The sequence below is a fragment of the Hyla sarda genome, chromosome 2, assembly GCF_029499605.1.
Source record: "Hyla sarda isolate aHylSar1 chromosome 2, aHylSar1.hap1, whole genome shotgun sequence".
NCBI classification, from domain to species: domain Eukaryota; kingdom Metazoa; phylum Chordata; class Amphibia; order Anura; family Hylidae; genus Hyla; species Hyla sarda.
In genome coordinates, this window is record NC_079190.1 from 226494457 (window position 1) to 226511264 (window position 16808).

General features: G+C 40.0%; 1 protein-coding gene across 1 annotated transcript in view; it reads right to left on the reverse strand.

Moving 5' to 3' along the window:
• The window catches only part of TYW1B (tRNA-yW synthesizing protein 1 homolog B), a 183889-nt gene that overhangs the window by 73149 nt on the left and 93932 nt on the right, over positions 1 to 16808 (reverse strand). Inside the window, 2 exon segments of the mRNA XM_056556476.1 lie at positions 9963 to 10098; positions 15988 to 16165. Of these exon segments, the coding sequence (XP_056412451.1) occupies positions 9963 to 10098; positions 15988 to 16165 (314 nt within the window).

A 16808-nucleotide genomic window follows, 5' to 3' on the forward strand; every position in this document is an offset into this window, starting at 1 on the left:
TATGGGATTCTACTAGGGAAATCATGTTTTATAATAAATGCCCCTTCCTGGATCCTCCCACTGCCCTATCTTCAGCAGCAGATCAGCACAAAAACTGTTCAATACAGTAGACTGTTGGCTTCCCAGCCAGTAGTCCTGTGGTAATGACATGCATGTTGCCTTTCTTTCCTTCAAGGAATGTATAAAATACATACACATATTAATACAGAGGAGTTGGAGTCGGAAGCACAGAAAACTCCGGAGTCGGAACATTTATCTACCGACTCCACAGCCCTGATACACACACTAGCTGAGTACTCGGCATTGCCCGGTTTTTCCTTCCTAATCCTTGTTGGGGAGGAAAATAAACAAAGGAGGAAGCTTTTGACTTCATATCCCGTCCTCATATATTGTTGTCATTTCCCCGACCTGCTATCCCCGACCTGTAATATGTGTACCAGTTATTGAAATATCTCCAGCCGTACAGAAGTTATGTGGGAACATACATTTCCCATTGATTTGCATGGGACTTTAAACAAAAACCCCGACCCTCACAAATGGGGGGGTAGTTAAGGGTGAAATTAACTATCCTATATTTTAAGTGGACATATAAGTAACATGTGACCAAGTATTATCGAAATATCTCTAGCCGTTTGGAAGTTATGCAGTAACATATATTTCCCATAGACTTGTATGGGACTTTAAACATAAACCTCGCCCCTGGCAAATGGGGGTGAGTAAGGGTTAAATCACCTATCCTATGTTTGTTGTTGACACATAAGTAACATGTGTGCCAAGTTTCATGTTAATATCTTTAGCCATTTGGATGTGATGATGGAACATACACACATACATACATACATACACACACACACACACACACACACACACACATACACACACACATACACACACGTTGAGTTTTATATATATACACTAGCCGAGTATCCGGCGTTGCCAGGTTTTTCCTTCCTAATCCTTGTTGGGGAGGAAAATAAACAAAGGAGGAAGCTTTTGACTTCATATCCCGACCTCCTATCCCGTCCTCCTATCCCGACCTGTAATATGTGTACCAGTTATTGAAATATCTCCAGCCATACGGAAGTTATGTGGGAACATACATTTCCCATTGATTTGCATGGGACTTTAAACAAAAACCCGACCCTCACAAATGGGGGTAGTTAAGGGTTAAATTAACTATCCTATATTTTAAGTGGACATATAAGTAACATGTGACCAAGTATCGAAATATCTCAAGCCGTTTGGGAGTTATGCAGTAAAATATTTCCCATTGACTTGTATGGGACTTTAAACATAAACCCCGCCCCTGGCAAATGGGGGTGAGTAAGGGTTAAATCACCTATCCTATGTTTGTTGTTGAGTAACATGAGTAACATGTGTGCCAAGCTTCATGTTAATATCTTTAGCCGTTTGGACGTGATGCTGGAACATACACACATACATACACACGTTGAGTTTTATAATATATTATATTATATATATATATATATATATATATATATATATATATATATATATATATAAATAATTAATGATAGCTTAAGACTAGGCTGTGTAAGCCAGACTCATTAGTAAAACCACGGAGTGTTTATCACAGAATAAGTAACACTTAATAGACGAGTCTACCCATCTGAAGTATGCCTAGGAAGAGCTTATTAATTAGATGGAAATTACTAGAATTTGCATAGAATATGTGCCTTTCAAGCAAAGAACCTACTTTAGAAACCTTACTGAATTTTCCCAATTTCTGTTTATTCATTTTTTTTCCTTCAAAAGAGTTTATCCAGAGCCATAAAATGTGTGAGCACTATATTTACCATGTAATATAAAAAAAAAATTTAAGTACTACTAAGAAAACATTATACTAAATGAATTGTTTAAATCTGTCAACAGTCATGTGATCCCGGAAGAAGTCGTTTCCTGGCAGGCTGTAGCAAGACCTCACAGAAAGCTGTCTCCCCCTTCCCAGTGTCTCAGTCATTTGGTTCAAAAAGGATAATGCGTTGGTGTTTCACTGGTAACTAAAGGCTAACATAGAAATCCACACACACACACACACACACACACACACACACACACTAGTTGAAAAAAATAGAATAAATAAAAATAGAGAGAGCGAGATGGATAGAGAGCGATAGAGTCTACAGAGAGTCTACTTCATGCACACATTACAAAAGATGCTTGGAGCTGTAGTGATCTAAGATACACTAGTCAAACTTGTCCAGTCATAAAATGATACAGATCTGAACTAGGTATAGTAAAACATTTTAAGAAGGGGAAAAGCAGTTCACTCAAAAAATGTATTCTGTTCGGAAGAGATTTCTTTCTTTCCTCTCAAAAATAATACTGTAGAAAACCACTGTTGTAAAGACTGTTTTGTACATTTCAGAGAGAGACTGCAAAATTTACATCTGTACCAAAACTATTCTGGTTTTTAAGATTCAAGGTTTACATCCTGTGTCTTAAAAAAATTAATGGTCTCCTGATGTAGAAGGCTTTCTATGTTTTGACAGATCCAGGGGGAAATCGAAAGTTCATCAAATGATTTATGGAACCATGTACACAACTGCTTTATACAGACGTAAATTGAAAGTGTGTATCAAAGCAGAAAGTGACCTTCACAACGTGAACAGGAACAGTAACATATACATAATAGCTTGGTAAAGGAAGGCCGTATAGTTTGTGTGTGCGGAAGGTAAGATATTATCCAGAAATAAGCCTACTTCCTTTTGTAATCTAGGTGCACCATATGCATTATTAAAGGAAACAATATCATGCATGGAAAGAACCAACTTTTAAAAAGTTGACAAGAGATCAATTTATGCCATACCCAGAGAATTGATTTTAATGTGAGTTATGTAAAAAGCATTAAGCTGCAATGGGACCGGCATCTGTCAGACAGGCATATTCCAGTGGATAGGTCATAAATGACTGGATGAGAATATCCCTTTAAGTTTGTTACAGCCTTCACTTTCATATTTCCCATTTTACTGTAACCAATTTCCTATCATATCCAAAGATAATTCCAACTTGAGAAACTTCTAACCCATTTACTATGGAACACAAATTAATAAAGAAATACATCTCTGCCACATCACTAGCCTATGTGTGCTATATAAACAGTGACGTTGTAGAGTAAAATCATTATTTGTACATATTAGATGAATGCTTTAGCAATTTTGCTCACAAGGGTTAGCTGGGGTAAGATATATATGACTGATGCCCTTGTTCATAACTCACGGTCCCATAATCCTTCAAGGACAGCAACACAAAAGCAAAATCTGTCATAGCTATATGATGGGGAAATACATTGGTTAGTCCCCGGACTGGACACTATAAAAACATGGTGCAAAAAGAAAACTTTACAAGTGGAGTAAGAAGGGCTAAACTGTGAACTCTATTGTAACTCTGTGGCCAAAATCTGTCTAATCATCATCTGTAACTGATAAAAATGAGAGATGGAATGAGAAGCCAGGCAGTATAAGACATTTGGCGGGATGTTCTAGAAAGATAAGTATCTATTAATATTAAAGGGGTACTCCACTGCTCAGTGTTTGGTACTGTTCAGAACGCTGGAGCTTGTAATGGCATAGTCCCGACCCATCATGAAGTCCCAACCCGCCCCCTCAATGCAAGTCTATGGGAGGGGTCGTGACAGCCGTCACGCCTCAGGGCCGGCTCCAGCGTTCGGAACAGTTCGTTCCAAATGCTGAGCAGCAGAGTACCCCTTTAATCACATCATAAGCTAAGCACCACCTGGTTCATTTGTACAGACTTAGACTTGCAACATCCCACAGTTGGACAACTATTCCAAAGTAGAAAGTTGTTTAGTCAAAGACACAGATTAAAATAAAAAAAATGTGATGAAAAAAAAGTAAATCTTAAAATGCCAACAGAACAGGTTTGACAAAACACAACCATGAACAATGTATACTGCAAAACATTAGGTGTAGCATTCCATAATCTGCAATGAATTGGGACTATCTACATTTACCAGTTTGCATCCATAATTTGCATTGTGTTAATGGCAACACCACTAGATGTAATGGCGTTTCCTTCTTTCATATATAATTCTATTTTGCCATCTAAGTGAAGTCAGAATAATAATGCAACTCCAGTGGATCTGGCAGAATAAATCAATTTGTATAATGGGAAAATGCAGACTGTCTTGAATGCACACATCTACATAGTAAAGAATACGGAAATGATTCCAATAATCTGGTATACTGAGTACATTTTTTTTTTTTTATTTCCTAGACATGTCAACCCTTTACCATAATGTGCCCGCCAATATGTCATACTTTTACACATCCTATGACTCCAGCACTACAGAAACTCCAGGTCATGAAAAATGCTATGTCATGGAACATTAGCGAGCCAAATCTTCTAGACCACTTATGTAAATGTATAAATGTAACTGCTAAAATGAAGTTTTTGCAAGGAACATGAATAATGCATAAAGACTTCATTCTAATATAAATAAATATTATATATATATTTTTATTGACAATAGTTGGTATTTAGGGAACCTTAAAATATACTTTTTATTTCTTATTAAAATGTGAATAATAAACACTCTAGGTACTAATAGTATTGGGTCAACATTGACTACCTCTTCAATCACCACAGTCATAAAGTGCTAAAGAAAATTGCAACTGTTCCTTCACATGCAGTGTTCTATTGCACAATGCCGGGCAATGTTCAGACTGTGCGATAGTACGGCCGTCATCAGTGCCGCACAGATGAAATGGAGCTGCACAAAGGAATGGATGCATAAGGAAAGTGGAAGCCAAAACAAGGTCCCTGAGGAATCGATTAGAGGAAACGCGTAGGACTGGCAACCCCGAGCATACCACAAGCTCCAGTGCATACTAAAGACGCACCTTACTACCAGAAGATTTAAAGATAAGTGGCAATGTGCAAAAACCTATGGTGCTATATCAGTTGACTGTGGATACTTTGTGCAATATTATATAATTTGTATGCACTAGTTATATGGATACAGTCTGGAACATACTGTGCGATATGTGATGCCTTGAGATACTATACTTTGCACAAGAGACACCAGTACCGGACACTTTACTTGCCACTTTGCACATTATAGACTGGTTATTGTGAGCTCTGAGAAACACAAAAAAGAACCACAATACTATCGCACAGTCTGCACATTGCCCGGCATTGTGCAATAGAACACTGCATGTGAAGGAACAGTTGCAATTTTCTTTAGCACTTTATGACTGTGGTGATTGAAGAGGTAGTCAATGGTGACCGAATACTATTAGTACCTAGAGTGTTTATTATTCACATTTTAATAAGAAGAAATAAAAGGTATATTTTAAGGTTCCCTAAATACGAACTATTGTCTGTGACTTATTGGGAGACCTAACCTCATCACAAAATACGGCTGTATCGATCAGATAGAGATATATTCACCATATATATATATATATATATATATATATATATATATATATTCCACAGAATGATCAGTTCTCCCGTAAACTGTGCAAGGGAGTTTAGCAATGACATCAGAAGAGACAGTAACTTCAGTGACAATGGGATACAGCTCATTTGAAGCCTAAAATTCACTGTCCTAAGAGTCATTGTGTATTGGGGAAGTTTCTAGCTCTACTGCACTGCCCAAGTCACCGATTTATAAGTTGCATCAGCTCAGATACCTAAACATTTACTGTAGGTTTGAAGTATATAGCCATAGTGGTCCACTCACAGAATTATTTCTAAATGTATGAATAAAATGGGTAAATGTAATTATAATACAATAAGCCAATGATTCAGCTGCAAAACCCTAATGGTACCCTTTCTCAGCAGATTAGCTGCAGACCTAAGTCAAAAGGAGAATTTCCGCAGCATATTATGCATGTCTAAACCTACCCTTAAAAGTGAATTTGTCAGATCTATATCATTCTCAGAGCGGCAGATAGCTAATAGGAAGTTAAAACAATAATGGTCTCTTAGTTAATGGTCCTTTGCAAAAATATAAAATTAATGCTATTCTTATGAACTAAAGATTCGGTAGAGGCCAGGCTGAGCTGCAACATGCAAGCCTTCTCCATCCCTGCATGTATGATGTACAAAGCTCAATGTTAGAAACCAAACCCCTTACATAAATCATGCAAAGCAGGGAGGGGTTAGGTAGGGAGGAGGTGTGCATGCTGCAGCTCAGCCCAGTCTCTATGACTCGAGCTTAGAACCCATGACCTGAGCTTGGATAATAATGGAAGAGCAAAAGAACCTCCAATTGGCGCTGCTAGTTCCGTTGAAAGGTATAATAAACCAAGTGGAGTAAAAGCTTGTGGATTTTATTGCATGAGGATAAAACCAATAAAAGCAATAAAAAGCGGTACAAGACAGGATTACACGTTTCGGGGGAGCCACCCCCTTCTTCAGATCAGCTCATGACCTGAGCTTGGAAGGAAAACATAATTTTATATCTTTGTAAACAGCCAACAACTGTGAGACAGGTGTCAATTGTTTTATCATCTTATAAGCTTATCTCCCCATGTCTGCACCTCTGAGCATGATATGGAGCTGATTGACTCACTTTAAGATCAATGACGTTTACAACATTTCTTTTATCACTTGCTGCTGCTCCCTTTTCATGGACAGTAACGTATTCAGACTGAAAGTAAATATCCATGGAAAACTGATTTAGTCACTTTACTTTTTTAGTCATTGTTGGCTGTAGTCATTTGCCAAACTTGAGATCCACATTTATCGCTTTGCATGTCCATCTTTCCATCAACAAGCCATGAAAGCCACAGATCAAAAAATAGCTCTAAGATTGGATGAAATTAACTAATAAAATTGAATTACAACCCTTAAATTATAATACATAAAATAAAACCATACAGATACACTGTACTAACCTCATCCCGGTCCAAATTGAAAAAAATTTACTAGGGGTAGAGGCAGCCCCCTCCTGTCATTCCCAGTCTAGCACTGCCCTGCCAGAAGTGACCCAGTGACAACGCCATACACTTTGCAGGTGATGCTGTAGCTAACCACTGCCCTCAACGGTCACATGCACTTCCTCAACCTGTCCCTGTTTTAAGCTGCCTGTAGTTTGGGCAAAATTAAATGGACAGGTTTCCTTTACATATTTTAATGTCTACTATGAATAACCAAAAGAGGCAGAGCTTATATTACATGTAAGCAACAATTGCCAACATGGCATGACCACAATCTACATATCTGCTGTATAAACGAACACATTTAGGCTAATATGAATGCCTTTAACTGTCCCCTTGTTTTTCATGTTCTGGCTTATTGTTTCTTGGGCATGGACCAATAAAATACTGTCCAGGTAAATAAAACAATTTGTATTAAGTGCCAGCCAATGTGAACAAGTAAGGAGAAAATGCATAAAGAGCTTTATTTTTGTCAAACTCTCTCTCTACCTACTGTTAGGTTTTTCAGGCAGTTAAATCAACATCTTGGTGGAAATAAAGTTATACAGTGTCAGACAGCCACACAAATAATGATGCATTTTGTAGCAGATGTCAGATACACTGCAGTCCATGCCGTGCTGAGGAAATTGGCCTCCTTATGTTCATATTAGCTCATAATAAGCCATGCACCTGCTCAGGCAATTGACCACTTCTACACTTTCTGCTCATTCGGATAATGGTAAGAGCAATGAAAATAAAGAGGCGCTCTAATTAGCTTGCTAATTTGGAGTTACTTAAGCCAATTTGAAAGTCTAGCACACCCATGACAGCTGGAATAGACTGCGCAAATTGCAGAATATTCCATAAGTTTTTAGGAAGACAATGGCGGATGCAGACAGTACACACGACAAAGCAGGAAATTATTATTGAGAATTGTGTTGTCAGACTCCACTCAGAATGAACATTTCAAAAGAAAGGGCCCAGGTAGGTAGCCGGGCATAACAACGCTGTAATGGACAAAATGTCATAGAGGCTACAAGTGCTTGGTTATGGTACAACAGATTCAAATTTCGATTTTATTGCATTACATTAATAACTAAAACAAAGTGAGTAAAAACCTATGTTGTGTGATGTATCTCCTAAACAAATAAAGGGAATTAAAGGCTTCTTCTTATCTGTCCTCCCTTATGTACTTGGAATAATATTATTGACATTTTATATGTTTTAGATCCGCACCAGTAGCCAGGAGGTTAAATAAGTAAATATAGTGCATTGACACATCACTGCATTAAAGTTGGATAATAAGTATAATGTACTGAAACATCAGAGCTTTAGAAACTGTAAAATAAATACAAAGCCCCCTACTTTTATAAGAGTCATTAAAAGTACAAAGAACAAGAACAAACCATTCCAAACGCTTGAGCTGGCGCCAGGAGCTCATGCTGTTATGCCCCCTCCCATAGACTTGCATTGAGGGGGCAGGGCGTGACATAATGAGGGGGCAAGGCTATGATGTCACAAGCTCCCGGAACGGGCCCCAGCATTCAGAACAGTTTGTTCCAAACGCTTTGCAGTGGAGTAGCCCTTTAAAAGGAGAGCTCCAGACAATAAAAATTGTCCCCCATAGTCCCAACAGTAAAAAAATAAAGATGTACATACCTTCCTCCGCTCCCCCAGGTCCTCCGGTAATCGGCTCCGGTCTCCACCGCAATCCACTTGCTGGTTGCCGGTGATCGGATGAATCAGCCAATCACCAGCCGCAGTGCAGTCAGACTCGGCCGGCGATAGGCTGAGTGGCAGTGTGAAAACGCTTCAGGACACAAAATTCTTAACTACACCGGCACCTGCGGCTGGGGCCGAAAACGTCACACTGCAGCTCAGCCTATCGCCGGCCGAGTCGGACTGCGCTGCAGCTGGTGATTGGCTGATTCATCCGACCACCGGCAACCAGGAAGTGGATTGCGGCGGAGACAGGAGCCGGTTACCGGAGGCCCCGGGGGAGCAGAGGAAGGTATGTACATCTTTATTTTTTACTGCCGGGACTATGGGGGACAATTTTTATGGTCTGGAGTTCTCCTTTAAGCCTGTAAAAATGGATTGCCTAACCTCTAAACAGGTTATGATTCTATCGGTAGGGGTCTGGCTCCCAGCACTCCCACCAACCAGCTGTTTAAAGGGGCCATGGCACTTCAGTACTTCAGCCTCTTCAATATTTATTTGCGCTTAATCTTGTGTCGCCATTCTAGCAGCAGTACAAGGTACTGCAGCACAGCCCAGTACACATGAATGGGACAACAATGCAGTTGCTTGCTATGACAATGCAAGTGAACACTGAACAGTCTGCAGGGCTCACAGAAGTGCTTCACTGCTTTCAAACAATTGACCGGCAGAGGTGCTGAGAGTGGGACCTCCTCTGATCCTACATTGATTGGCTATGCAGAGGAGAGGCCATCTGTTTTAACAAGCTGAATTTTAGAAGGTTCTCATCATCTAATTTTTTTTAGGTAGTTTTTTATTTAATTTTTTTGCAAAATTGCATGTAGGTACTCATACATGTAAAGAACTGGGAGAAATGTTCACAATGTGGCAGAAAACATACGGGTTTTGGGGGGGGGGGTACAATAAAGGCGTTTTATTTGCTAGACAAGTGTTAAAAATTGTCTTGTAGTGAGGGTTAATTGGTATAATCCATTATTATTTTGCGTTATGCTAAAACAAGAGAACAGGGAAGAAAAAAAAAAAAGGAAAGAAAAATTTGGGTGACTGCTGAATACGTTCATATTTCTAAATGATCTATAACCACAATATTACATGACTGAAATGCATAATTCTAGGACTAGTTTCTCTTTATATTAAATCTAACACCAGACAGATTAACAGAAGCGGGTGATCTGAACATCTGGTCTATTTAGAGTTTGCTCCTTAATTAGGAAATTGCTTTAAAATAGCGCCATATAACTAAAGTTACATACAGAGATGCCAAGATGAGCAAGAAAACAGCTACTGTTACATTTGTATCAAGTAACACCCGGTTAATAAAATTTCACATTTTACCTTTTCTGCCAAGGCCATCAAGCTGTCAAGGAATCTTTGCCAAAAATCCTTAAAGAGTGGGCGATCAATTTTCTTAAGGCTGTCCTTAGTACTTGCATCCACACTAACATACAACTGTGTTACCGGCTCCAGTGATCTGACAAAGGAAAGTTTATTTTAGATACACAAAATGAATGAAAGTGAAATCAATCAATCAATCTCTCTTTGAATATATAATACCAAACATTTGTGAGGAATTATGGCTGCACGATATGGAGAAAATGTGCAATTGCGCTTATGGAGGTAAAATATTGCGATTTCTATAAGCGATTGATATAAAACAAATGGTGAAATCCGCCCTATTTAAAGTCCAGTCCCCCATTTTATATAGCCAACTCCCCCAATTTCATGTTCATTGATTGAACATAAAATGTAGGGGATAGATATGAAATGGGGAGAAATTTGCTTAATTCCTCCTCAGCATTTCATGTGACTGGGTCGCCATCCTCTCCGGCATTGTTGCACTGCTCTATTGTGCAGCGCAGCAACCAGGGAGGGAGCACTGGGAGTAAAAGGGGTTTCGTTTTTTCCTCCTCACCTTCGAATCGCCATAAGACTTTCAATTTCCCCTCCTACTGACATATGAGGTTAGTTTTGTGCGCCACCAATTATACTTTTTAATGACATCACTCATTTCACCACCAAAAATCTACAAGTAAACAAAACAATATACTGCAATATATATACATACATATATATATACATATACATATATATATATATATATATATATATATATATATATATATATATATATATATATATATATACATACACATATACACACACATATACACACACATATACACACACACACACACACATATATACATATTTAAAAAATAAAAATAAAAATTGAAGTATGAATAAAATTGTCCTCTTCTGACCCCTGTAACTCTTATTTTCCATTTCCAGGGCTGTATGAGGCTCAATTTTTGGCACCTTTTTAGTTTTGATGGGCGTTTTCAAAACAGTGCGTCTCCTGCATGCTGGGAGTTGCAATTTTGCAACAGCTGGAGGCACAATGTTTGGAAAACACTCTCATGGGGACTACTACTTGCAATCTTGTGATTGTAGACACTGACCAATGCTGTGCCATAGGAGCCTATAGCAAAGCATTGATCAGTGTTATCGGTGCTCCATTACTACAGGCTGAGGCTGCCTGAATTATTGGAGTGCCAATCTGACAGGAAGGAGGAAGGTAGGGATCCTCCGCCCATCCTCTCAGCTGATCAAGACCCCCTGGCATTTTGCCGCAGGTGTCCCGATCTGTTCCACTTAGCTACCGACACTTTTTTATCCGCATTTTAGATGCCCCGACCAACTTTGATTGTGGAGTCTAAAGGGTTAATGCCAGACATCAACCAGATTGGTGATGTCTGGCATTAGCAGTATGAGCTCGCTTCATAAACCTGCCGAATGTCTGCGCTGTATACATTTGGCGGCCAGTCGTTGAGGGGCTAATTCACCTCCTCCCAGCGCTTTGCACTGCTAAGAGGAGAGACAAATAGCAGCAAAGTGGAGGGCCCGGATATCGCTGTAGGGGAGCATAGCAAACAGCCGCCGCCAGAGCCCGACTCTGTTCCCGTGTTCACCCTAATTCAGCTCACGTGCACGGCCCCTGTGGCCCACCGTCTCTCCTCCCAGCTAGATAATGGCAAAATTTAGCAAAGGGCAAAATTGTTATATTGCAATATGCAATTATCGCGATTCGAATGCGATATATCATGCAGCCCTATTAGGAATCAGACAAAAATACATATATATGGCATTTCCTTGATGATTCAGTGCTAAAAGCAACTACACAGCCCTCTCCGATCCATACAGACCTGCATGGATGCGTAAAGTGATCAGCACATACGATAGATGTTGCATACTTGTTAGAGGAAAGACATGAGGTCAGAGATTGTAAAGGTAAAATGATCATGGCATTTCTAAACAGCAGTCCAATCTGCAGGAGGGGGGAAAAGTTCTAGGATAACTTTATTCATGTAAACTTCTGACCATTATGGCCTAAGTAGTCAAGTGGGCAGTGGTAATCAGTGAATGACATGTGAGTGAGTAATCTCCCAATAAACACACTAATACACGATAGCTGGAACACCCACTTGACTATTTCCCTCAGCCTTATTCATTCTATGTTGTATGTTCCCATTGTGTAAAAATGTTTTTTTTTTTTATGCATGTTTTTGCCATAATAGATAAAAAATAACATTTGATTTTTTTATTAAAAGGAAAAGTATCATGCAGCAAAACCTATCCCCTATCCAAAAGATAGGGGATAGCTTTTAGATAACGGGGGAGGGGGTCCGACCACTGGGAACCCTGCAATCTCCTGCATGGTATCATGGCTATGCCTAGGAAAAGAGCCGTGGCTGACACATCCTCTCCATGTAGCTCTATGGAAGAGACTGAGATAGCCAAACTGCTCTCCCATAGAGATACATGGAGGAGGCATGTCGGCCGCTGCTTCGTGCAGGGGTCGACATGCCAAGTTCCCAGCAGATGGACTGTGACCGATCTAAAACTTATCCCCTATCCTTTGAATAAGGGATAACTTTTGTTATCTCCTTTAAAGGTAGGAAAACCTATCAGAACATAAAGGCCCATATTTTTTAGGTAGTGTAAACACAGACTAAATGAAAAGGATATTTTGGAATGGTTTCAACACAACTACACTGCTCAAAAAAATAAAAGGGAACACTAAGATAATACATCCTAGATTTGAATGAATTGTAACCCAATAATTGTAACGTAGATAGACTGTATAAAATAAGGGGCTATACATGAACCCTAATTAGATAATACCTCACGGCAAGAGAATAGAAAGTAGAAAAAAGTGGTCCCTATATAGGATTGAGGTGCCTTATTAAAATGTAACTTAATAGTTAATCGCTTAAAAATATTGTCTTTACCAAATAATAGTGCTCAAATAGTGCAACCAAACAAAAAAAGGGAAAAAGCGAATCAACGCTAGAGAGCTAGTTGGCTAGCGTATGGCGCTCATATATCAGCCTCGTGTCACGATAAAGGCTGATTAGTACTTATCAACATGCCACCATAACAAGGCTGATACTATAAGAACAGAATAACTGCATTTTAAATATACGGTTTTAGAGTCCCTTGTCCCAACGCGTTTTCATGGGTGGAACTAATAAGTAACTTTGTTCCCACCACTTCATCAGGGGACTAGAAATCAACTTCATATGTTATATGTATCCAAATAGTAATATGGAGAACAGATACATTGTACTCCAAATAGTATACAAGAATATGGTGTATCACTGCCTATGTCTCTCTAATAGCTTAAAACGATCAGTAATCCACCATTCGTTCCCCTCAGGGTCCTGGGCGCAACGATTATGTGTGGATACTGGGCTAGCTTGAGAAACCACCGGGTGAGTTTGTTGATAGAGATGCACGCAAGAAACGCTGCAATGGCAGCGAGTGCCGGAGCTGGTGTGTTCACCATACACGCACCAGCTCCGGACACCGCTCCGGCACTCGCTGCCATTGCAGCGTTTCTTGCGTGCATCTCTATCAACAAACTCACCCGGTGGTTTCTCAAGCTAGCCCAGTATCCACACATAATCTTTGGTAAAGACAATATTTTTAAGCGATTAACTATTAAAAGTTACATTTTAATAAGGCACCTCAATCCTATATAGGGACCACTTTTTTCTACTTCCAATAATTGTAACCCAAATAGTATGTAAATAAGGTCTTCTCTTAATAAAAACTTGATAGGCAGACCAGTATGTCACCCCATTAGGTGGATAGGGTCCCCGATAAGTCAGCCCCCTTAATGGAATACTGCAGTGCACAATAACTGATCCAGACCGCTGGAAACCCCTCCCCCCGATGTCTTGTAAGGGGCCCCGGCAGGAATGGGGGCTTGTCCGCATGATACAGCGGCCAACAGCCCCCCCCCCCCCCCCTGTATCCCATAGATACATGGAGTGGGCATTTCAGCATCCGTGTCATGCAGGGATGGAACATTCCCTTCATGCCGTCTGCTGGGGCCTCATACAAGAGATGGGGGGGGGGGGGGGGGGGGGGTGCCAGTGGGCAGACCCCTGCGATCTATCACTCATGGGGATAAGTTATTTTGCACTACAGTATTCCTTTAAGTAGGTAGTCCCCCCTTCAGGTAGGTATGTCCCTCTATCAGTTAGGGATCAAGTAGGGCCCCCTGCGCCATTGTGTTACCCTCCCTTTGATGCCCCCTGCGCCATTATATTCCCCCCCCCCCCCCCCTCTGATGCCCCCAGGGTCATTATTCCCCCCCCCCCCTGATGCTCCCTGTGTCATTATTTTCCCCTCCCTTCTGATGCCCCCTGTGTCATATTTCAGCCCAATCCCCCTCTCCTCTCCCACATTATTTACCAAACCTCCCCTCCTCTCTGGTCCCCTGCCACCTGTACTCCGGCCCCATGTGTGCTCCGGCAGGCTCGGCGGTCACTTTTGTTACTGGACCTTTAAGAATATAGTTTTTCCCCTGATGATCAGGCAGGCCCTCATATTAGGAATTCACACAGGTCTGCTCACACTGTTACTGTACTTACATCACCCTTTAGCAGTCTATAACGAGACTTCCTTGCAGGGATGCACGCGATAGGCAACGTCATCAAAGGCGCCGCACGGGACGTCAGCGCCCCGACGTCCTGAGCTGCATTATGTGATGACGTTACCAATCGCGCGCATCCCCCACAAGGAAGTCTTGTTATAGACTGCTGGAGGGAGATATAAGTACATTAACAGTGTGAGCGGACCTGTGTGAATTCTTCCGGAATTTAACGCTGCTTGCCCGAAGCAAGGCTAAATGCCTGACGAAATCCCCTGCCTGGCGTCGGGCTTGTCCTGGGCGTCGGGCGATAGGAATTCCACATTCTTGATGAATTAACTTAAAGTATAAAATACTTTTGTCTTTACCGTACATAGATGAATTTGCTGACAACAAAATCACACAACAATCATCAATGTTACTCAATGTACTGTATTCATGGTTACCAGGCATTAAAACGGTTATCCAAAAAAAAAAAAAAAAAAAAAAAAAACGCATAGCAGTTTTCTTTCAGAAAAGGCATTGCTCTTATCCCTAGCTCCGCTGTAAGTAAATAGAGCTGAACTGTAGTACCACACACAACCTAAAGGGTGGTGTGGGGCTGTTCCTGGAAGAAAGTAGCCATGTCTTTACTTCATAACCCCTTTAGGGAAACATGCATTTGCTAAAACTAAAGTTTCAATTCAGTCTCCTTCATACTACACATACAGGAAATTCTTGACCCGTATATCTTGTTGATAAAAACTATTCTTTTGTCTTTGATATAAAATAGACATTCAACCTCCGCAATGTTGATCAAGAGAATTAATGTGAATTCTGTATACATTCTCGATATACTAAAGGGGGTCATAAAACTATCCAAAGATTTGCTTTACACTGTAAGCATAACTGTAATAAGAAATGCAACATTTAATAGGGGAAGGATGAACACATGCGTCGGAAATTCATCGCTGCAGCTCAAAGAAATCTGGAGGGTAATAAAGGGCAGTTTTCAAACGATTGAACATTTTGTTTCCATGGTTAACTTTGATCTTTATATTTAAAGAATGTTTATTAAGTAGAATTTAGTAAAGAAATAAACATAGGAAGCCTTCAAGTCAGAAAAATAGACATTCAAAAATATATGCAAATATAAGCAAGTTTTACATATTAAAAATGTACATGAAAAAAAAATGGGACTTTAACATCAAACATTAGAAACTGGCTAAGGTTAGTGCACCATAAAATAGTTTCTTTGCTGGCTTTAAACAATATCAAAACTAAGGCATTTCCTAGCTGGCCATGCACAACAGAGCTGGTAAACTAACTGGGTGCTCATTCAAGAGAATAAACCCCCTCTACAAAAGGATAACAGTCCCTAAACAAAATCCATTATGGCATATCAAACAGACCGGTAAATGTAATTGTACAACACATAAATACCTTATTTCTTCTGGGAACTGTGCATTTGTAACTAGGAAACTAGAGATTTCTTTGTGATGAAGTAGTTTTAGAAATCTGTTAATCTCAGGATACATAATGGGTTCCCCTACTAAAGACAGTGCACAGTGCTTGACTTCCATGCCTTCCTCAAATCGATCTGCCTTTACCCCCGGTACCCCTGCAGGAAGAGAAAAAAAAAGAGTAGCAACTTTTCCTTGTTCTCACTTTATGAGGAAAAAAATATTTTAATAGAAGGCTTTTGTGTAAAATGGAACCTGTCATCAATCTAATGCTGCCCGAAACCAAAAGTAGCATGGAACATGCTCCTTTATTAAAATGGTTTACAATTTACACTGAAACACTGCAGTATTAGAGAGAACATGGCTCAGAGCCTTCGAACTGGTCTCGGCGGCATCCACCTGCTCCATTGGCCTTGACTGACAGACCATTCCCATATAGGAAGAGGTCTATCAAGGACCACCCCGACAACTCAGCAGGTTTTCCTCTGAAATACCACAGCACGTCAATGTGAATTATAAATTATTGTAATAGGGAAGCCTGTCCCTGTAGCCCATAGTTGTTTCTCAAGACAAGATATTTTAACATTCTATAAAAACATGTCAGTATTTGTGCTTCATATGTTCCACAGAACATTTATGTACCCCACATACTTAGTCTCATGATGAATGTTTCATGATAGGGGCGCATGTATAGTTTGCTAAATTCCACAATTCCACTTTAGGAAGATGTTATTTGTACCATATCACAAAGATGTAATATAGTGGAATTGTACGTAAACACATGCAGAAGGCATAAGCCTA